Source organism: Trichomycterus rosablanca, chromosome 1 (genome assembly GCF_030014385.1).
Source record: "Trichomycterus rosablanca isolate fTriRos1 chromosome 1, fTriRos1.hap1, whole genome shotgun sequence".
In the NCBI taxonomy this organism is placed as follows: domain Eukaryota; kingdom Metazoa; phylum Chordata; class Actinopteri; order Siluriformes; family Trichomycteridae; genus Trichomycterus; species Trichomycterus rosablanca.
In genome coordinates this window covers 35983359-36006284 of record NC_085988.1, presented here as the reverse complement: position 1 = coordinate 36006284, position 22926 = coordinate 35983359, and the positions used below count along the sequence as shown (strand labels likewise).

At 39.3% G+C, this 22926-nt stretch overlaps 1 protein-coding gene across 1 annotated transcript in view; it reads right to left on the bottom strand.

Moving 5' to 3' along the window:
- Positions 1-22926, bottom strand: part of tmem266 (transmembrane protein 266) — a 79316-nt gene that overhangs the window by 17189 nt on the left and 39201 nt on the right. Inside the window, exons 3-6 of the mRNA XM_063002282.1 lie at positions 18503-18657; positions 10161-10234; positions 8427-8483; positions 6604-6742 (exon numbers count right to left, since the gene is read on the bottom strand). Coding sequence (XP_062858352.1) covers positions 6604-6742; positions 8427-8483; positions 10161-10234; positions 18503-18657 — 425 coding nt within the window. The remainder of the gene's footprint in view (positions 1-6603; positions 6743-8426; positions 8484-10160; positions 10235-18502; positions 18658-22926) is intronic.

The following is a 22926-nucleotide window of genomic DNA, read 5'->3' as shown; positions in this document are numbered from 1 at the left end:
TAATAAACAAGCAAATCACTGATAGACTCTTTTAGTCACTGATAGACTCTTTTAGTCACCGATAGACTCTTTTAGTTTTTACTTTTTAGTTTTAAAGAGCAAACACATTACCGGTCATTTACCTTATTGGCTGTGTTAGGCACAAAGCACTGAGTGTGCTCTGTGCACCTGAGCACTATTACCTGCGCACCTCTTTGCAGGCAAAAGAGGATGTCACAGGCCGATTCATCACTGTACCCCGTCCACTAGGAACTGCGATGTTCCCAAGCCTGTTTCTTGGTTATGGCAGAATTCCCTGATCAGGTCTGGGTCCAGAATGTGATGGGCTGGAACCTAGGGGCATACCCACAAGGTAATGAGTGCTGCCTTTCACCTCAAGTAGGTCAAGTAGGTGCTTGATAGTATATGCTGAGGACCCAGCAACCAGCTAGGGAAAGGGTCTGTACAGCACTGGTGTGGGGCAAGACACATGAAAGATTAATCTACCTCAAATGGAGAGTTGTTATATGCACACTATACGTAACAGGATTAATCACCACAGGTAAGGGCACCTCAATGTTCCGAACACACATTTGAGAGGTCCTGCTGTAGCCATACACCAAAATCACCTAAGCAGAATCTCTAAGACATACTGTATAAAAACCCAGCGTGACCATTAGTGGGATCAGATTCTTTCCGTTAAACCTGACAAGACTGCAGACAAGAAGTCAGTGAATAGCCTGACCATTTATATTGATGATACCTGTTTTTATATAATTGATATAATAATTACTGCAACAGTGTAATAAATAAACTTTGTGCTGGTGTATTTTATTTTTACTTCTGAGTCTCATTCAGTGTGCACAGTCAGAAGCTGATGGGAGGTAGACAGGGATGACCCACAGGGGGGCACTACACCAGCACAAGTCTGAGAGTCATACAGATAGACAGACAGACAGGTAGGTCGGTCACCTTTATTGTCACTGCTCAGTACAGTTACAAGGCAACAAAATGCAATATACCACTAAGCAAGTTTTGAATGGGATCAAATGTGAGTTACACATAGTCTACATGGCTAGTTTTACATTGTGGGGGAATTTGGCTGGTCTCATTAAAGAAACATATTTTATTCTCTCTCTAAAACAGAACGAAGTATGGAAATTTTTTATGTAATACTTTTATTTTGCTGTAGTAAAGCACCACCTTTGCTCTAAATCTTAATTTCCTTTTTTTAATCTAGACTAAAATTAACTATGGCATAACAGTCTGTGTTGATACCACAGTGAAAACAACCACTACATGTGCCATCATGGATTTAAAAAACATACCGTATGGTGGGATATTGTACAACAGAAATTGGCAATAGGACTAATATTAATTAGTATCTTATTAATGCATTAATAGTAAATTAATACATTAAGCTTTATTTTTAGTAATTCAAGTTCCAAGGACAGACATATATAGACAGTATATTTAAGTAACATAATTAAAATAGGTTTTTTAATTCTTGTTGCCTTCTGTTATTTTTTAAAACTAAATCAAACCACATAATCATTAAATACATAATGTTTTGGGGTATTTGTCCCTTTAATATTAGTATTTCCTCATGTTGTTTAAAGCCTTCAAATTACCACACATTTATGGTGTAAATATCATTAACATTAGCACACCACTATCACATCGTTGACATTTTGCTTTACTTGATTTAAAAAAAAGTTTGTACTGTGTGGATGTAATTATTGCCATCGACCAGTACTTTTAACTTTGATATCTGTATAATTAAAAAAAAAGAAAAAAGAAAAATCAATTATATCAAGATTGTGTTAGTTTGATAGCTTTACTTTTAGTGAACACTTCCTTAAGATATATACACTGATTAGCCATATCATTAAAACTACCTCCTTGTTTCTACACTCACTCCATTTTATCAGCTCCACTTACCATATAGAAGCACTTTGTAGTTCTACAATTACTGACTGTAGTCCATCTGTTTCTCTGCATGCTTTGTTAGCTCCCTTTCATGCTGTTCTTCAATTGTCAGGACTCTCCCAGGACCACTACAGAGCAGGTATTATTTGGGTGGTGGGTCATTCACAGCACTGCAGTGACACTGACATGGTGGTGGTGTGTTAGTGTGTGTTGTGCCGGTATGAGTGGATAAGACACAGCAATGCTGATGGAGTTTTTAAAACACCTCACTGTCACTGCTGGACACAGAATAGTCCACCAACCAAAAGTATCCAGCCAACAGCGCCCCGTGTGCAGTGTCCTGTGACCACTGATGAAGGTGTAGAAGATGACCAACTCAAACAGCAGCAATATATGAGCGATCATCTCTGACTTAACATCTACAAGGTGAACCAACTAGGTAGGATCGTCTAATAGAGTGGACGGTAAGTAGACACAGTATTTCAAAAACTCCAGCAGCACAGCTTTGTCTGATCCACTCATACCAGCACAACACACACTAACACACCACCACCATGTCATTGTCACTGCAGTGCTGAGAATCCACCACCTATATAATACCTGCTCTGTGGGGGTCCTGATCATTGAAGAACAGGGCGAAAGCAGGCTAAAAAAGCATGTAGAGAAACAGATGGACTATAGTCAGTAATTGTAGAACTACAAAGTGTATATTCCGGGCAGTGATAGCTCAGTGGTTAAGGTACTGGACTAGTAACCAAAAGGTTGCCGGTTCAAGCCTCACTACCACCAAGTTGCCACTGTTGGGCCCCTGAGCAAGGCCCTTAACCCTCAATTGCTCAAAATTGTGTTCAGTCATTAATGTAAGTCGCTTTGGATAAAAGCATCTGCTAAATGCCATAAATGTAAATCATTACTTGACTATCAGATTTGGGACTTTTAGTGGAGGATATAGCAAATTTGGAAAGGGACAGGCAGTTACTATAGAATGTGGAGACCAAGACATTAACTTTTGTTTAGACCAAGAATATTGAGGGTCATCCTTCTTTAACCATGTGAAACCAAGGATGATGGAATACTCCAAACCCATTAAGATGACAGAGCCAATGACAAAGAAGCTAATGTTCTCTGAATGAATCTCTTGCACCTTCCTTTGAATAGTAAATGACTAAAGCAAATGGCAAGAGAAAGTCTAGAGATAAGCACTCGCCTCTCTACATGCTAATTCAGAAAGCATATTGTGTTGAGACCATTACTAAAGAATCAATAGAGCCGGTTCCTTCCAACCACTGCTGCCAACTAGCGTATGGAATTCAATAGCATAATCAGCTACAGAGCAACTTCCCTGGCAGAGTTTAGGCAAAAGTTTCCCCACAGGATCTACCTTTATTGGTTATTAAACTTACTAAGAAAACATTTGTAAGAGCTGGATTGAATCAGGGGCCAAGCTGTGGCCCAACTGAGCACTTATCAGCGAGTCGTAAGATTACAAAAGAGATTTGTGACTTGTCCGAGCTAGGCAGAGAATTATTAAGCACAAAAGAGCACTGGAGTAAAAATCCATGGCACTTATCTGCATTAACATCAAATGTATCAGGTTTCCTAACCTGGAATAGATGGCTTGAAATCAGAGAGAAGCTGGGTTATCTATTTAAAGCTCAGACATGAATGTCTTTAAAAAGTTAAGCTCCTGAAGGCTATTGCAACTGTTCCCTGTGTTTATTCTGCTGTTGAGAAAAAGTATCCAGAGATTGAGAGAGGGTCTCAAATGCAACACCTTGCCTGGATAATCACAGCAAGGTTTAAAATAATCCAAACCTGAGGTCTGCACAGATAAGTATTTCTGTAACACCAGGAAATAAGGGAAGAAAAGTAAAAAAATAAAGTAGATATTTTAATAAACCAGAATCACAATCAGAGAATCAACTAGCCAGAGACAACAACCAGGTGTAACAGCTGACCAAACAGAAACAACCAAACAGTCAAAAATCTAACTGGCAAAAACATAAAACTCAGTATACTTCAAATACTTCAAATAGGTTGAGTGGAAACAGGTAAAAACCATCAATAATCAGGTAATGATGAATGTAATGAAGACTGTGTCTGGACTGGTGGCGTGAGGAGAAGCAGGGGACATGTGACTCTTATCAGGATTCTGGGAAGTGGAGTGCACAGCAGAACTGACTGAGGAGCTGTTGTCCACAAAGGGCAGTATCTTAATTGGAAAGCATGGCAATCTGTTTTAAATCAGTTATTACAACATGGTGAGTTTGCAAAGCAGCTACCTGAAAAGACACGTTCCTAAAATTTGGATGCAACAATATTAGCCAGTATTAGCCACTTTTATGCTGACTTTACATTCTCTCCAACAGATAGAATAACTCAATAATAAAATAACATAAGTCACATTTAGAAAAACTGCTGAGTAAATCACACCTCAGGCATTATGTGAATGCACAAAAGCAGGTTTATCCATCCTTTGCAGAAACACACAGCATAGTAAATGCTAATACGGTGGCTTGGTGGGTAGCACTGTCGCCTCACAGCAAAAGGTCCTGGGTTTCATCCCCAGGTGCAGCGGTCCAGGTCTTTTCTGTGTGGAGTTTGCATGTTCTCCCAGTGTCTACATGGGTTACCTATGGGAGCTCCGGTTTCCTCCCACAGTCCAAGGACATGCAAGTGAGGTGAATTGGAGATACAAAATTGTCCATGACAGGGCCGGCGCTAGGGGGGGGGGGCTGAGGGGGGCATTGCCCCCCCAAATTGTGTCTTTGCCCCCCCAAGCACAATGCAAGCAACGGCTATTTTTAAAATTATCTCTGAACCAATCACAAAAATGCATTTTGTTTTACAGTGTGAAGATATTTCCTTGCTTATTCCTGATTGGCTCTTTGAGTCATATAAAAATCGGCAGACTGCCCCAAACAGTTCAGTTCGGCAGTATATGTTCTGTTAGTGTGAGCGAGAGGCAGGTATACTGGTAAACACTTTTTTTTTTACAGAATTAGTATTCTTTTGTTTTCTTTATATTTTAATTTCCCAATAATATAAATATTCTCACTCATTCCTATTTCCACGTTTGAATATTCTCAGTCTGTGTGTAGGTACATTTGTCAGCTTTGACTTAAATTTGTATTAAAGCCTTTCAAGAAATAGAGTTGTTCTATTAGTAATGGCAATTTAATTAAGGGGGCGTATTAAAATGAAATACAATTAGATAATCTTTTTTCTCCATTTACATAATCAACATGTATTTTTTAATCATTGGGTTTTAAGTTTAAGTTCGAAAACATGCATTTTTATTTCTTTACCTCATACATCACTTTAAGCCAGTATCAATAGCTTGGCTGTCATCATTCATGCACAAATCAAGCCTTGAATATATTTCTGGCTTCAAAAACATGACTATCAACATGCCCCCTCATTAGGTTTTACTGCCCCCCCAAGCAAAGCAGTCCAGAACCGGGGCTGGTCCATGACTGTGTTTGACATTAAACTTGTGAACTGATGAATCTTGTGTAACCAGTAACTACCTGTCCTGTCATGAATGTAACCAAAGTGTAAAACATGACGTTAAAATCCTAATAAATAAATACTTTAAAGTTAATAGAATAAAATAAAAATAAATAGTAATTTGAAGGTAAATAGAAATCAGCAAAACAGAGTTTGTATGTTTTCCAATCTGAAAGTCATTGGAAGTTGTAGGCCACCCCTCCACTGTTAGACAGCCTGGACATCTCCTTCAGTTTGGCAAATGCACTAACGGCAGGGGGAACAAGGTTGACCTACCGCACACATTGACCCTGCATATTCTTCCATCAATAGGAGCTGGTATTAAATACTATAGACAGAAGACGTCAGCATGAATTTTAATGAAACGGATGCTGGCAGAGCTGCTCAGGAAGCACCTATTGATTAAAGAGCAACTACAGTACAGTGACTGACACAATAAGCATCACAATTGGCACCAACTATTCTTAGAAGCTAACAAATGTCTTCACCTATTAGTAAAATAATATTTAGTACCACAGATTACATTATATAAAAGACATTAAAGAATCACGTTGTCACATTACCTAGTTTGTGAAGCTATTGAGTGGTGGGACACCTCCAAAGCAGTCAAAATTTTAATTACATTTTATCGAGTTAAGTCAATGTAGCTTTAACGACAAGCAGAAATTTAGGCAAGGCATATGTTTGGGTCTTAATATTTTACTGCTGAACAAATGTAACAACATCCTAATATTTTTCTATTTAACAAATGTAACAATATCTTAATATTGTAGTGTTGAACTAATGTAACAACACCTTAATATTGTAGTGCTGATCAAATGAAACAACAATTATATGATAACAGTAAATTATTGACTATACAGTAATATGTATTAGGACACACCAAAGTTGCAACTACTGTATTTCTGAACCATGGGCAATAATATGAAGTCTGTACTGTCATCAACTACCATAAGAGGCTTCTTACTACATTATGGAACATGACTATAGGAATACACTATCATTTTGCCACAGGAAATGTTAGAGAGGGTACAGATGGTGGGCAATAACTTAAAATATATTGTTGGACATGTTTTCATATATCCCATTCTATCTATCCTCCAATATAACTGAGCTTTTTGATAGAGGACACTAGCGAACAAACAAATACAAAAGCCTACCAGCAAACACAGTAAACACACTTACCATCAATAACTCTCTTGACTCTCCAAATACGAAGAGTAATGATAAGGCTAATGGCATCCCAGGGGCTGCTGGGTCCATTAGCAACAGTGGAGGCAACCATCGGAGCCAAAGAGAGCACAATCACAGCACCATCGAACACCTAGAAACAGCAAACAATTATACACTTATAGTGCTTAAACCCATAAAAGTGTGTATTTAACACTGATAAAAAATAAGCATAAAAGCAGGTTAGAAATCTAAACTAATTTTAATTAAGATTAAAAAACACAAAACTACACTAATTAACAGAAGGTCTCTGGTTTAAGCACCATCACTGCCACTGTTGGACCCCTGAGCAAGACCCTTGATTATTAACAGCTTGCTTACAATCATAGTTGTAAGATGCTTTGAATGAGAGAATCTGGTCAAGGTTCAGGGCTTTTTAATATAAAAAAATGTGGCATGTTAATATGCACACATACAGGGGTTGGACAAAATAACTGAAACACCTGTCATTTTAGTGTGGGAGGTTTCATGGCTAAATTGGACCAGTCTGGTGGCCAATCTTCATTAATTGCACATTGCACCAGTAAGAGCAGAGTGTGAAGGTTCAATTAGCAGGGTAAGAGCACAGTTTTGCTCAAAATATTGCAATGCACACAACATTATGGGTGACATACCAGAGTTCAAAAGAGGACAAATTGTTGGTGCACGTCTTGCTGGCGCATCTGTGACCAAGACAGCAAGTCTTTGTGATGTATTTGTGAGCCACAATATCCAGGGTAATGTCAGCATACCACCAAGAAGGACAAACCACATCCAACAGGATTAACTGTGGACGCAAGAGGAAGCTGTCTGAAAGGGACGTTCGGGTGCTAACCCGGATTGTATCCAAAAAACATAAAACCACGGCTGCCCAAATCACGGCAGAATTAAATGTGCACCTCAACTCTCCTGTTTCCACCAGAACTGTCCGTCGGGAGCTCCACAGGGTCAATATACACGGCCGGGCTGCTATAGCCAAACCTTTGGTCACTCGTGCCAATGCCAAACGTCGGTTTCAATGGTGCAAGGAGCGCAAATCTTGGGCTGTGGACAATGTGAAACATGTATTGTTCTCTGATGAGTCCACCTTTACTGTTTTCCCCACATCCGGGAGAGTTACGGTGTGGAGAAGCCCCAAAGAAGCGTACCACCCAGACTGTTGCATGCCCAGAGTGAAGCATGGGGGTGGATCAGTGATGGTTTGGGCTGCCATATCATGGCATTCCCTTGGCCCAATACTTGTGCTAGATGGGAGCGTCACTGCCAAGGACTACCGAACCATTCTGGAGAACCATGTGCATCCAATGGCAGTGCCGTGTATCAGGATGACAATGCACCAATACACACAGCAAGACTGGTGAAAGATTGGTTTGATGAACATGAAAGTGAAGTTGAACATCTCCCATGGCCTGCACAGTCACCAGATCTAAATATTATTGAGCCACTTTGGGGTGTTTTGGAGAAGCGAGTCAGGAAACGTTTTCCTCCACCAGCATCACGTAGTGACCTGGCCACTATCCTGCAAGAAGAATGGCTTAAAATCCCTCTGACCACTGTGCAGGACTTGTATATGTCATTTCCAAGACGAATTGACGCTGTATTGGCCGCAAAAGGAGGCCCTACACCATACTAATAAATTATTGTGGTCTAAAACCAGGTGTTTCAGTTATTTTGTCCAACCCCTGTACATGCACCCACACACCCACACAAACTTTTTATATATCAAACATAAAACATACTGTGAATTTTTACTGATTTCAAATGCTTCTTGCAGCTTAATGAGTCCCTGGAGATCTTACCTCAACTTTATTCTCTATGTAATCCCATATCCCCAGCACCACAATCCTGAACACCGTCTGAGAGTGAGACAGGGAGAGAGAGGAAGAAGGGCAACCAGGAGAAAAAGTCTCTCAGAAAGTCAAATACAGATACAGAAAAAAAAAGGTTTGGTAAACACTTAGATGTGCTGTTTATTTGGCTAAATAACACAGTGTTTACTGTCTACTGCCATAAACCTAATTTAAGACTTATTCCAAACACAATTATTTTATGTTAAAGTGACATAAAACTTACAGTAATGTTCATTCATTTTCTTATTTTGTTATCTTCAATAATACTAACTCTTATCAGGGTCAAGGTAGGTTTGGACTCGACCCCCCAAAATACAGGGCCAGTAATCAATTCAGTTAAGCTTGGTTAAAATTTTTGGTAATTGTAGCTTATTGTACTGCTGCTGATAATATTTTTTTATTATTTTAATTTGTTTTTTCTTTCAGCTGCTCCTCTGTTTAGGGGTTGCAGGCCTAAGCTGAACACCCATGATCTTCAATCACTCAGATGGCACTGCATTAAGAACTTAAAACTTTACTGTGCAAAAAAAAAGCCTTAATTTTTTTTATGCATTTTCTCCCAATTTAGCATAGTCAATTTGTCTTCTGCTGCTGAGGGATACCTGATTGCAGTTGAGGTGGGTATATATTGCTGCTCACGTCTCCTCTGATCCGCATGCAGCCCTTAGCAGAACCCTTTTTCACCTATGCACTCGGCAGTTCAGAATCTCTGCGCTGGTGTGCTAGCAGAATATCACGCTGAGCCACCTGGGCGCGTAAGAACCATGTCCAGAACCGGAGCTTGGAGGCATCCAAGGTCTTTTTTGGAAGACCAGTATAGATTCTTACTAGATTCTTACTAGATACATGTCATGTTATGGTGCTGTGTGCCCTTGGCAAAGGTCATTTACAATTCTGTGATAGCAACACTAATGCAGAAAAGTACATTAAGATTTTAAAGCAACATATTTGCCTTTTCCTATACTGTCCCAACTTTTATGATTTGAGTTAAAAAATGATTATTATGCCCTCTTGGTTTCCTTAAGAAAGTAGCAGATGACATCTTCATCATATGTTTTGTAATACTGTCTGACAAGTCAGAAAATATAGACTATTATTGTTACTTAATCATTAAATACTTTATATTTATATAGGATTACAACTTCACACTAGTTATTTCATTAAGTAACTGTACTATTGGTGCAGTTTGCTACTGTTCTTATGATCAATATCTTTATATAGGTCTCATGTTGTTTTATTACCAGCATCCTTAAAGTGACATGGTAACATTTCACTGCATTCATTTGCTTTTTAGCAATGTGCCACACTACAGATTGCTTGCTCTAAAGCAAAAAAAGCAGGAAAGGTAAACGAGTTTACAGAAAGTAAAGAGACAGATGTGTATCTTTTAGCTCAGCACATGCCGCAGAGCTACAAAATGAGTTCGTGTATAAATTCATGTGGCAAACTATAATTTAAAATTGAAAGGATTTCACACAACAGAAGCAGCATAGCTATTCAAATCACCACTGCCTGTAAATTTAAACGGATCCTAGGAATATTAACAAATCAGCAAATCCAATTCCCACTTTAAAATTGTTCATAAATCATAAGTGACATGCAGCAGTTCATTCAAACAACTTAAAGAAATGCAGTGAGTAATGGTCACCAAAGTCAATATGTGCTTTACACATGCATACATACCTCAGTGAAGAAGATGGAAAGAATGACTAGGCTGATCCAGTGAATAATGGCAGCAAACTGAGATTCATTCGTAACTGAGGAAATACAACATAGACAAGACACCCAATGTGTGATTAAGTAAATGTTTAACTCTAAAGCCATCAGTATAAACATTAAGTTGGTCTCTCATTTGCTGCTATTACATCCTCCTCTCTTCTGCAAAGGCTTTCCATTAGTTTTGTGACTGAGGCGATTCAGTTATTGTGCTGATGTTGCAGATTTAAATCACTTTAATAAGTGTTGCAGCTGATAACAGCTCATTTTTACGCTATACGGTCTTAAGCACAAACCGATACTTGTGCTTTTAACACCACAGGTACGCCATTATTGCTTTCAGACACTTTGACTTCATAGCTGAAGTGTCTTCACAGTTTTAGCAGATCAGAAATTTTATGAACTGACTCAGTAGCATTCTATGACATAGCCATAATAAAAACCACTCAAATCATTTACTGCCATTTTATTTTTGTTTCGGCATAAACCTTTAGCCATGTAAAAGTAGTGTATTATGCATTTTTAACAAAAGGCCACAAGTGTGATGATTTGGGTTGTAGATGTGCCCTTACATTTTGTTTCTCAAAAAAGATCAGTTCAAGGTGTTCTTTCCACTTATAAAGATGTATCATGTGGGTGGTGGGAAAAAATGGACAAATATTCAGAGTAGACTGTGTCAACTGTGTAACAGCAAGTCTCATAAGAAACCATTGACATTTGTAGTGTATATTTACTGACTAATAAATCTATTTAAAATTATTTAAAAATACACTGCTTTTTTAGTAATGTTAATTGTCTACATAGTGGCATTGTACAGCCAAAGAAAAAAATCGAAACAGAATGTAACATCGGCCAGTTTTTTACTTTAATTAAGGTAACCTACATTCAAGTCATTTAGGTTTAATGAATTCAGGAATCTGGTAATTGTATATTATAAGCAACCATTTCAACTTCTATTTTTAAGCATTCACAATGGTCTATTGACATAACGGCTTATTTACAAGGGGAAAATGAGCATTGTATGTATATAACATTGTGGATCAGTGCACTTACTGCATGGCAGAGTTTGAATAGAACAATACAGTACATTCTAAAAAGCTGCAAGTACACTTCACTTTTTCAAATGTTTTAAGGTTAAAATGGATAAAATATAACAATTACATACGATATTAGTTTTATTGTGAAACACTAAACATGCTAATATGAGGACCCTATAGAGAAAACTATTCCTTTTCACTAAAACTTAGTTTGCAAAACACACATACTGTATGTTGTCATGCGTATTTTCTGTAGCTGGATAATTAGTCAAAAATGCACAATGCTATCATTGGGAAAACAGGGCACTGCACAGCAAAAGTGAACCCTCATCATACAGTGTATCACGAAAGTGAGTACACCCCTCACATTTCTGCAAATATTTCATTATATCTTTTCATGGGACAACACTATAGACATGAAACTTGGATATAACTTAGAGTAGTCAGTGTACAGCTTGTATAGCAGTGTAGATTTACTGTCTTCTGAAAATAACTCAACACACAGCCATTAATGTCTAAATAGCTGGCAACATAAGTGAGTACACCCCACAGTGAACATGTCCAAATTGTGCCCAAATGTGTCGTTGTCCCTCCCTGGTGTCATGTGTCAAGGTCCCAGGTGTAAATGGGGAGCAGGGCTGTTAAATTTGGTGTTTTGGGTACAATTCTCTCATACTGGCCACTGGATATTCAACATGGCACCTCATGGCAAAGAACTCTCTGAGGATGTGAGAAATAGTATTGTTGCTCTCCACAAAGATGGCCTGGGCTATAAGAAGATTGCTAACACCCTGAAACTGAGCTACAGCATGGTGGCCAAGGTCATACAGCGGTTTTCCAGGACAGGTTCCACTCGGAACAGGCTTCGCCAGGGTCGACCAAAGAAGTCGAGTCCACGTGTTCGGCGTCATATCCAGAGGTTGGCTTTAAAAAATAGACACATGAGTGCTGCCAGCATTGCTGCAGAGGTTGAAGACGTGGGAGGTCAGCCTGTCAGTGCTCAGACCATACGCCGCACACTGCATCAACTCGGTCTGCATGGTCGTCATCCCAGAAGGAAGCTGACGCACAAGAAAGCCAGCAAACAGTTTGCTGAAGACAAGCAGTCCAAGAACATGGATTACTGGAATGCCCTGTGGTCTGACGAGACCAAGATAAACTTGTTTGGCTCAGATGGTGTCCAGCATGTGTGGCGGCGCCCTGGTGAGAAGTACCAAGACAACTGTATCTTGCCTACAGTCAAGCATGGTGGTGGTAGCATCATGGTCTTGGGCTGCATGAGTGCTGCTGGCACTGGGGAGCTGCAGTTCATTGAGGGAAACATGAATTCCAACATGTACTGTGACATTCTGAAACAGAGCATGATCCCCTCCCTTCGAAAACTGGGCCTCATGGCAGTTTTCCAACAGGATAACGACCCCAAACACAACCTCCAAGATGACAACTGCCTTGCTGAGGAAGCTGAAGGTAAAGGTGATGGACTAAACCCAATTGAGCACCTGTGGCGCATCCTCAAGTGGAAGGTGGAGGAGTTTAAGGTGTCTAACATCCACCAGCTCCGTGATGTCATCACGGAGGAGTGGAAGAGGATTCCAGTAGCAACCTGTGCAGCTCTGGTGAATTCCATGCCCAGGAGGGTTAAGGCAGTGATAATAATGGTGGTCACACAAAATATTGACACTTTAGGCACAATTTGGACATGTTCACTGTGGGGTGTACTCACTTATGTTGCAGCTATTTAGACATTAATGGCTGTGTGTTGAGTTATTTTCAGAAGACAGTAAATCTACACTGCTATACAAGTTGTACACTGACTACTCTAAGTTATATCCAAGTTTCATGTCTATAGTGTTGTCCCATGAAAAGATATAATGAAATATTTGCAGAAATGTGAGGGGTGTACTCACTTTCGTGATACACTGTAACTGTGAAGCATAGTGGAGGGAGCATTATGGCTTGGGGTCACTTTGTCATCGGAAAATTTAAAATTCTTCCAATCATTAAAGGTATGAATCCATTGCTATAAGCTTTATAGAAGCTGTATGATGCAATGACAGAATGACCAAAATAATAGAAATAAATCAACACCACAACACAGTAAGATTAAGGACTTATCTCGCCTAGGAGGTTTTTCATACAGGAAATTTCAAAATGGTTTAAAATTCTTTCTTACAGTTGTGCAAGTCTGATCAGCAGGTAATGAAAACATTATTGGCAGAAAATGCGGTTATACTGGTTATATAATACAATGGTTCAGATAGCCTTTCAAGCCTGGACTTATTGTATGAATAATTTTAGGCAGAATGTGTTTGACTATTCTGATTTGGAAAACATATGCCAACATTTGTATTTATTATTTTAACACGATTTTAATCAGTTATAAACAGGTAACCCCATTTCTCCCCCATCCAAGTTTTGTTGTTAACCACTTGAAAATGCTACTGAACTGGTGGACAATATAAAAACAGTTACAGTTTTCCGGTGTCAAATGTTCTAGTACTTAGTGTAATGCAATAATTGGGAAAAAAGGGCACTGCACACTGCACTGAACCCTCATCATAACTGTGAAGCGTAGTGGAGAAAGCATTATGGCTTGGAGTTGCTTTGTCATTGGAAAGTCTGAAATTCTTCCAAACATTAAAGGTATGAATCCATTGCTATAAGCTTTATATAAGCTGGATGATGCAATGACAGAATGGCCCAAATAATAGAAATAAATCAACACCACAACACAGTAAGATTAAGGACTTATCTCACCTAGGATGCCGTGACATGACCGAAATAGGTCTTTTCATACAGGAAATTCCAAAATGGTTTGAAATTCTTTCTTACAGTTGTGCAAGTCTGATCAGCAGGTAAAACAAACGTTATTGGCAGAAAATGTGGTTACACTGGTTATATTATACAAGGGTTCAGATAGCCTTTCAAGCCTGGACTTGGCTAAATGATTTTTTTGTAGTAAGTAAAGATATAAATGAGTTTAGACAGAATGTGTTTGACTGTTCTGACTTGGAAAACATATGCCAACATTTTTATTTATTATTTTAACAAGACTTTACAAACTTTTTTGAGCTGTAAATTACTACATAATTATATAAAATTGCAGTGCAATTATCTTTTATGTATTTCATCACTGAAAGCTTAAGTTATGAATACATAAGGTTGTTCCCTTTAAAGGCTGACCTCCCACACTAATAATGGTTAATTAACATTTTTGACACATAGCTTTCACATAGGTGCCATTTAAGACTCTATTTTTTACAACCAAACTGAAAGTATGTCAGGTATTTAAGCTATTCAAATCAAACAGTCCACTCCCACATTGCCAGCCAGACTTGCTCTTGTGACCATTTTACTTGGTCCTTCTTGTCTATTTATCAGCCAATTGTGGATAAGCACTGTGTGGCATTCAGCTGTCTCCTTGCTGCACCCCTCTGCTTTATGGCTAGCACCTCCTAGCTAATCTGTCTTTGTTTATCTCATTTGCTGATCTATCCATCAGTTCATTCATCTTCCTCCATCCAGACCGACACACTACCATCTCTACATCCACTGCCCTGCTAATCTCTTGCTCTGCATTAGTCTTCCTCTCTTTTATTCTTACTCAGTTCGTCTAGCAGCATTTTAAAAGGCCAGACACGACACCTAGATGGAGCATGACTTATGGCTGCTGTCATTTTTCTAGTAGCCATGGACTGCGCTCCAAGTTACGCGCTGCTGATTGGCCCACTTGTTATGAAGAAGGGCATCTATCTAGTGTCAGATCATTTAGATTAGCTCAGTTCGCTGTGCCAAAAGAACAATGCCACATAGACAAGCATTTGGGCTTGGTATTTCTAAAGCAAAATGGCAACACGACTGAAGACTACTCCATCAGTGACACAGGACAGTTTATGATTTATAGGTGAGACTAAATGGTTAAAACTAAATGATATAATCTTTTCTGTCCAAAAAAACATTGGGTTGTTTCATTGTATTGTTGGCCTCCTAAATATATCTCAGTATATGCAAAGCAATATAATACAGCAGAACTTATAAAGATTGTTATTAAAAATGGTATTTAAGAAAGAAACTGACTGTGGACTGTGGGCTTTATCATATGGTTACATAGAGGTTACCAGCTGTTACAGATTAGGAAGCCATGCCACATATTTAAATTACATTTTTATAACTTTGTACACCAGCAAACGAACAAACGATATAAAGATAACTTACACTGACTAGGCATAACATTATGACCACTCACAGGTGAAGTGAATAACACTGATTATTTATTTATCACAGCACCTGTTAGTGGGTGGGATATATTAGGCAGCAAGTGAATATTTTATCCTCAAAGTTGATGTGTTAGAAGCAGGAAAAATGAGCAAGTGTAAGGATTTGAGCGAGTTTGACAAGGGCCAAATTGTGATGGATAGACGACTGGGTTAGAGCATCTTCAAAACTGCAGCTCTTGTGGGGTGTTCCCAGTCTGCAGTGGTCAGTATTTATCAAAAGTGGTCTAAGGAAGGAACAGTGGTAAACCGGTGACAGGGTCATGGGCAGCCAAGGCTCATTGATGCATGTGGGGATTGAAGGCTGGCCTGTGTGGTCCGATCCAACAGATGAGCTACTGTAGCTCAGATTGCTGAAGAAGTTAATCCTGGTTCTGATAGCAAGGTGTCAGAAAACACAGTGCAGCACAGTTTGTTGCGTATGGGGCTGCATAGCCGCAGACCAGTCATAAGGTGGTCACAATGTTATGCCTGCTAGGTGTATAAACGGCATTATTTTAGAATGCCTTTATTTGTCATATATTCATATACAGACGTAAAGTACAACAAAATTCTTTCTTCGCATATCCCAGCTTGTTTGAAAGCTGGGGTCAGAGTGCAGGGTCAGCCATCGTACTGCACCCCTGGAGCAGAGAGGGTTAAGGGCCTTGCTCAAGGGCCCAACAGTGGCTGCATGGAGGAGCTGGAATTCGAACTCTCAACCTTTTAGTTGATAGCCCAAAGCTCTACCCACTAGGCTCCCACTGCCAATGACTAACAATAAACGTGAACACACTGTGTTTTTAGACAGTAAATCGTGTGTTTCAATAATTAACCAACCTGAAAAGTAGTGTAAAAATGTAAGCTTCTGTATTCTGTATTATGGGTCTCAGCTTACTTAGCTAACTTGTTTAATTTTTTATTATATCATTAAATTATGTGTTTAATTGCTGGCATATCACAAATCTTTAATTAAGCTAACCTATATTTAAGTCAGTTGGGTTTAATGAATTCAGGAAGCTGGTAATTGTATATTATAAGCAATCATTTGTAAACCCCTATGTTTAAGCATTCACAATGGTTTATTGACATAATGCATTATTTACAAGAGACAAATGAGAGATAATGGTTGGCATTGTACAGTGGGGAAAATAAGTATTTGATCCCCTGCTGATTTTGTAAGTTTACCCCCTTACAAAGACTTGAACAGTCTATAATTTTTATGGAAGGTTTATTTTAACAGAGGGAGACAGAATATCAACAAAAAATCCACAAAAATAACATTAAATAAAAGTTATAAATTAATTTGTATTTAATTAAGGGAAATAAGTATTTGATCCCCTACCAACCAGCAAGAATTCTGACCCCCACAGACCGGTTATGTGCACAAAAGGCACACAAATTAGTCCTGTCCCTGTATAAAAGACTCCTGTCACAGAATCAGTTTCTTCCATTCAAATCTCTCAACCACCATGGGCAAGACCAAAGAGCTATCAAAGGACGTCAGGGACAAGATTGTAGACCTGCACAAGGCTGGAATGGGTTACAAGACCATCAGCAAGAAGCTTTTTGAAAATGGAAGAAAGAAATACCTTTACATTTTCAGCATTTAGCAGACGCTTTTATCCAAAGCGACTTACAGAATGAGTGGAACACTATGAGCAATTGAGGGTTAAGGGCCTTTCTCAGGGACCCAACAGTGGCAACTTGGTGGTGGCGGGGCTTGAACCGGCAACCTTCTGTTTACTAGTCCAGTACCTTACCCACTGAGCTATCACTGGCCCCAAGATCACAGTCAATCGCCCTCACTCTGGAGCTCCATGCAAGATCTCACCTGGTGGGGTAAGAATGATTCTGAGAAAGGTGAGGTCAGTCCAGAATTACACGGGAGGAGCTTGTCAATGATCTCAAGGGAGCTGGGAGCACAGTCACCGAGAAAACCATTAGTAACACACTTCGTCGTAATGGATTGAGATCCTGCAGTGCCCGCAAAGTCCCTTTGCTCAAGAAGGCTCATGTACAGGCCCGTCTGAAGTTTGCCAATGAACACCTGAATGATTCAGAGAAAGCTTGGGAGAATGTGATATGGTCAGATGAGACCAAAATTGAGCTCTTTGGCATCAACTCCACTCGCCGTGTTTGGAGGCAAAGAAATGCCCGGTGGGGATGGTGTTCTTGGGGTCATATCCAGCATTTCTCTGCTCCCAGCTCCTTTGAGATAATTGACAAGCTCCTCCCGTGTAATTCTGGACTGACCTCACCTTTCTCAGAATCATTCTTACCCCACCAGGTGAGATCTTGCATGGAGCTCCAGAGTGAGGGCGATTGACTGTGAGCTTGTATTTCTTCCATTTTTGAATTATCGTGCCAACAGTGGTCTCTTTCTCACCAAGCTTTTTGCTGATGGTCTTGTAGCCCATTCCAGCCTTGTGCAGGTCTACAATCTTGTCCCTGACGTTCTTTGATAGCTCTTTGGTCTTGCCCATGGTGGTCGAGAGATTTGAATGGAAGAAACTGATTCTGTGACAGGAGTCTTTTATACAGGGACAGGACTAATTTGTGTGCCTTTTGTGCACATAACCGGTCTGTGGGGGTCAGAATTCTTGCTGGTTGGTAGCGGATCAAATACTTATTTCCCTTAATTAAATACAAATTAATTTATAACTTTTATTTAATGTTTTTTTTCTGGATTTTTTGTTGATATTCTGTCTCTCTCTGTTAAAATAAACCTTCCATAAAAATTATAGACTATTCAAGTCTTTGTAAGGGGGTAAACTTACAAAATCAGCAGGGGATCAAATACTTATTTTCCTCACTGTATGTGTATAACATTAAGTGGATCAGTGTACTTACTGCAAGGCAGAATTTGAATAGAACAATACATTCTGAAAAGCTGCAAGTATACTGGACTATTTTAAATGTTTTAAGGTTAAAATGGATAAAATATAACCTTTAAATAGGATATTAGTTAAAAAACAAAGGGTTGAAAATGTACAAGTACAGATGACGCAGTACTCACACTGCAGCAGCTTGGTGTCGATGAGGAGCTCCAGCGTCAGCAGTACCACCACTAAGATCACGCTGGCTACCAACAAGGAGTTAAATCCTGCACTCAGCAAGCAAACCTGCCATAGAGCTGCCCTCCTTCCACAGCATGGCTTTAACCAGTTAGACCTAAGAGACACACAGGGCAAGAGTGAGAGAGTTTAATGTAGTTCACCATCTGTTAAGTTTTTAAAGTACTGTTTGGAATCTCATGATTACAGTCAAGTTTTAACATCAGGAAATGTTTTGTAAAATAAGAGCTTTAAATTAAACTGCATATATTTTTCCTTAAATTTTTTTTTAAAAACTGGACAATAACACTACTGTGCTTGTCTCATGGTAAAACTTGGACTACCTACTACACTGATTCTTGAAAATCAACTGTTCTCTTCCTGCTTGTTATAGAGAAACTTTGACCATAAATATATTATTTTTTGTTTTTAAAAAAATAAATGGTTGACCGCTCTGGTGGCACATCGGTAAAATCGGGATTTCGAATACATTACTATACTCAGCTCTGCCATTCAGCTTGGCTGGGCGGCCACATGAACAACGATTGGCTGTTGTTCAGGGATGGGATAAGCTGGACCAGAGTTCCTCATAACTGGTGCAATAACGAAATTTGCTGGCTAATTGATGGCGTCTGCACAGAGTTGAGGAATAATGCTGATCAGGGTGTGGCTCTCACAAGGCTGCACAAGGCTGATCCGCATATGAACTACACACGTGTGTCAGTTGCGAAGCTCCTCAGTCAGCAGTGGAGGGTTGTATCGGTAGAGGTAAAGCATAACGCAACCAGGGTAATTGGATACGACTAGATTAGGGGAGAAAATGGGGGGGGGGGGGGGGATCTGAGAAACAGAGTAAAAAATAAATGGTCAGGCATTTAACAACAATTTATTTACTTAAGCATGTTAGTTGTAGTATTATCAGTGGGGAACCACCAGGGCCCTCTCTATCCAGAGAAATCAATGCTTAAAAAATTAAAACCAGCAATCTCTTAGATATGTTTAACCATGCAAAAATAAATGTTAAAAACAACCACTTTTTTGGACTGGCTATAATTGCTTTATTCCTCATTTATCTGTACTGCTCATACATTGTCAGATTTTAGTGGGACCTTTTGCTGAGCAGGGATGGTTCTATATGATTAATCACTTATGCAGTGCTCGTCTCTCTTTGCCAACCTCCCTTCTTCCCTCCCTCCTATAAAGACTGGCTAATTGAATTGCCCCGTTGATTGCCTTTTTCACTCCCATGCTCTCTGTATTCCTGTCACTCTTCCTCTTCCTTATCTCCTCTTTCTCATATTCACTCTCGCTTCCTACCATCTGCTACTATGTCACTGCCATCAACAATTCCTGTTTGGCACTTTGCAAGAACCTAGGGATATTCATCATCAGAAACATATGCTATAATCTGCATTTCATAATCATAGGAAAAATTGAGAATCTATTGGCCATACTGGAATTTGCATCAGGGGTGTCCTGGCATTCATCCACTGACGTCTCTCTTTCGATTAAACACTTACTGTGCCAAATATAACATATCATATGGAGAACAAGCATTTGCGTATTATGTTCCAGTGAGAGCTCCAAATTCTTCTGCTCATGCGGCTCATGCTGTCCCTTTCCATAGGAGCGGATCCTAATTTTGGCAGTATTGAAATTATCTATTCGTGGAGCATGTCTAAACTCATCCTGTGTCCCTGTCCACACAATCACACACATATTCACGCTCACACACCATCTGGAGGTTACAGACTCCATCCTTCATAAGCAGCCAAAAAAATGATTGCTTAACAGCATGACTTTGCCTACATTTGATTAGCCAGATAATGTTTACATGCTTCAGTCATTGCCCTTGCACTGTTTAAATGAGAAGGACACAGGAGACACTGGAGCTGAGTGGGTGGCTCAAAGGTGATGTCTGATAATAGCAGCTTAGCCCTTTATCATCCTTTGCTCTTGCCAAAGTTTAGTCTGCACTTCTGATTAACTAATACAATTACAAGTGCATTTACATATTCATTAAAACCCCTCTCACCATTAATCATGGGAATAGAGTAATTAAGTTGAAATAATTCGATACTGCACTAAAATACAATGGCTACATCTTATTCTGATATATTTCCTTTACTTACAATATTATATAAAACATTAAAGAACCTGCTCCCTCTATTACATTGAACGTAACACACACTACGTGGTTGATACTGTAGAAAGTGGTGTTAAACATCAGATTTACTGTAAAATAATGGATGCTGAATGAACAGTTAAGAAATTAAGTAATTAACAAGTAGGGCAGCACGGTGGCTCGGTGGGTAGCACTGTCGCCTCTCAGCAAGAAGGTCCTGGGTTCGATCCCCAGACGGGGCGGTCCGGGTCCTTTCTGTGTGGAGTTTGCATGTTCTCCCCGTGTCTGTGTGGGTTTCCTCCGGGAGCTCCGGTTCCCTCCCACATTCCAAAAACATGCAGTCAGGTTAATTGGAGATACTGAATTGCCATATAGGTGAATGGGTGTGTATGCCCTGCGATGGACTGGTGCCCCGAACAGGGTGTTACTGTGTGCCTTGTGCCCATTGAAAAGCTGGAGTTTGCTGTAGTTAAGCTTTAGCCAAGTGCTTATAGTATTAGAATATCTCTGCTTTAAGTTTGCCCGTCAACCCACTCTGTTTTGATAAAATGAAAGTGTTTATTATGTACTGTATATATAAATGGTCAACAAAAAGGTCTAATAATTACATTTTTATCTTTTATAATAAAAACATTTCTAGAATCTAGATTCCTGAAATCTAGAATTGATTCCTGCAACATAATCCAAAAAAGTTACATGCTGATGAAATGCTGATAGAATATTGAAGGTACAGTGTTTTAAAACATTTCACAATAAGCAGGTGACTTATTGTGGAAACTGTTGTCACTTAACACAGTCCACCACTGCATCAAGAAATGCAACCTGAAACTCTATTACAGAAAAAAGCTAGACATCAATTCTATGCAGAAACACCACCAAGCTCTCTGGTCCCAAACTTATCTCAGATAGACTGAAAAACAGTGGAAACATGTGCTGTGGTCAGATGAGTCCATGGTTTAGCTAGTTATCAGGAAAAAAAGGACAAAGACAAAAAGGACCATCCAACAACTGTTATGGTTTGGGATGCACCAGTGCCCACAGCATGGGTAATTTGTATATGTGTGAAGATACCATTGATGTGAACGTGCATATTTTGATTATATAGTGACATGCTTCTATCAAGGTAGCAGCCTTGAACATGAACAGTGTAATGAGTGGACCCCACAATTGAATCCATGCTGTCCATGGGCTGCGTCAGGTGGAGTGAATGCCCTGCTTGTTTTAAAGCCATCCCTGGTTAGCAGCTAGCCTTATTGGATAACAAGTTTTCCTTTATACTCTATCCTTTTTATGTCCACTTTTCCCGCTGTGGGATGCAGATGTTTATGCCTTTCTTTTGATACTTTGTTTGTTTCCTGCACTTTTTGTTTGTGCTTTGTAGCCACAGTACTGTTCTAAGTTGATTAAGCATTTATTAACTTGGGTTCATTTTTCAAATGTTACAAGTACGAAGATAAAACCATAAAAATTTAATAAAGTTGAATAAAGGCCTGGTGTTCATCAAGCCAGTTTTGAATATTTTTAGCAGTATCAGTGTGGGTGTATGATTCTATAATATGGAAACATTATCAGCAATGAGAGTTTGCATCATAGTGTCCACCTAATTCAGTGAAATTGTAAAATATTTATTTTACAACAATGCAAAGCAATTATGGGATCTGAAGTTTTTTCTGCAGTGGCTGCCCAAACCATTATGAATCCCACACCATACTTAACAGGTAGCAGCAGACATTGTGGGATAAATCAAATCTTTGGCTTCTTAAAATAATCCTTCCAGATGTAGCAGTAAGTAATAAGGTCCAGGTTCCATGTTAATGCTATTAGCATAGACTGTGGTAATATACAGGGTGAGTCAAAAGTCGCAGGACACGCAGATATTGCAAATCTGATTGCGGCAATTGATTTCTGCTACATGACCACCTTCCTTATGGAAAAACTTGCCCTTGATGCAATATGGCGGCTTTCAAGATGGCGGCCATGTTCCGGACACAGCCTAAAAGATAGGCCCCCTCACCCATTACTTGCTGGGGTATTCAGATATGTCATTTTTCCTTTCGTTTCTGAAAAAAAAGAGTGTCCTGCGACTTTTGACCCTGTAGTTGCTCAGTAATTAGTAATACAGTCGACCCTTGACTTCAAACTTAATTGGTTCCAAAGGGCTGTTCTTAAGTCAAAATGTTCATTAGTTAAACCTATTTTTCCCGTAAGAAATAATGTAAATAGAATTAATCCGTGCCAGACCTCCCAAACCCTTCCTTACCT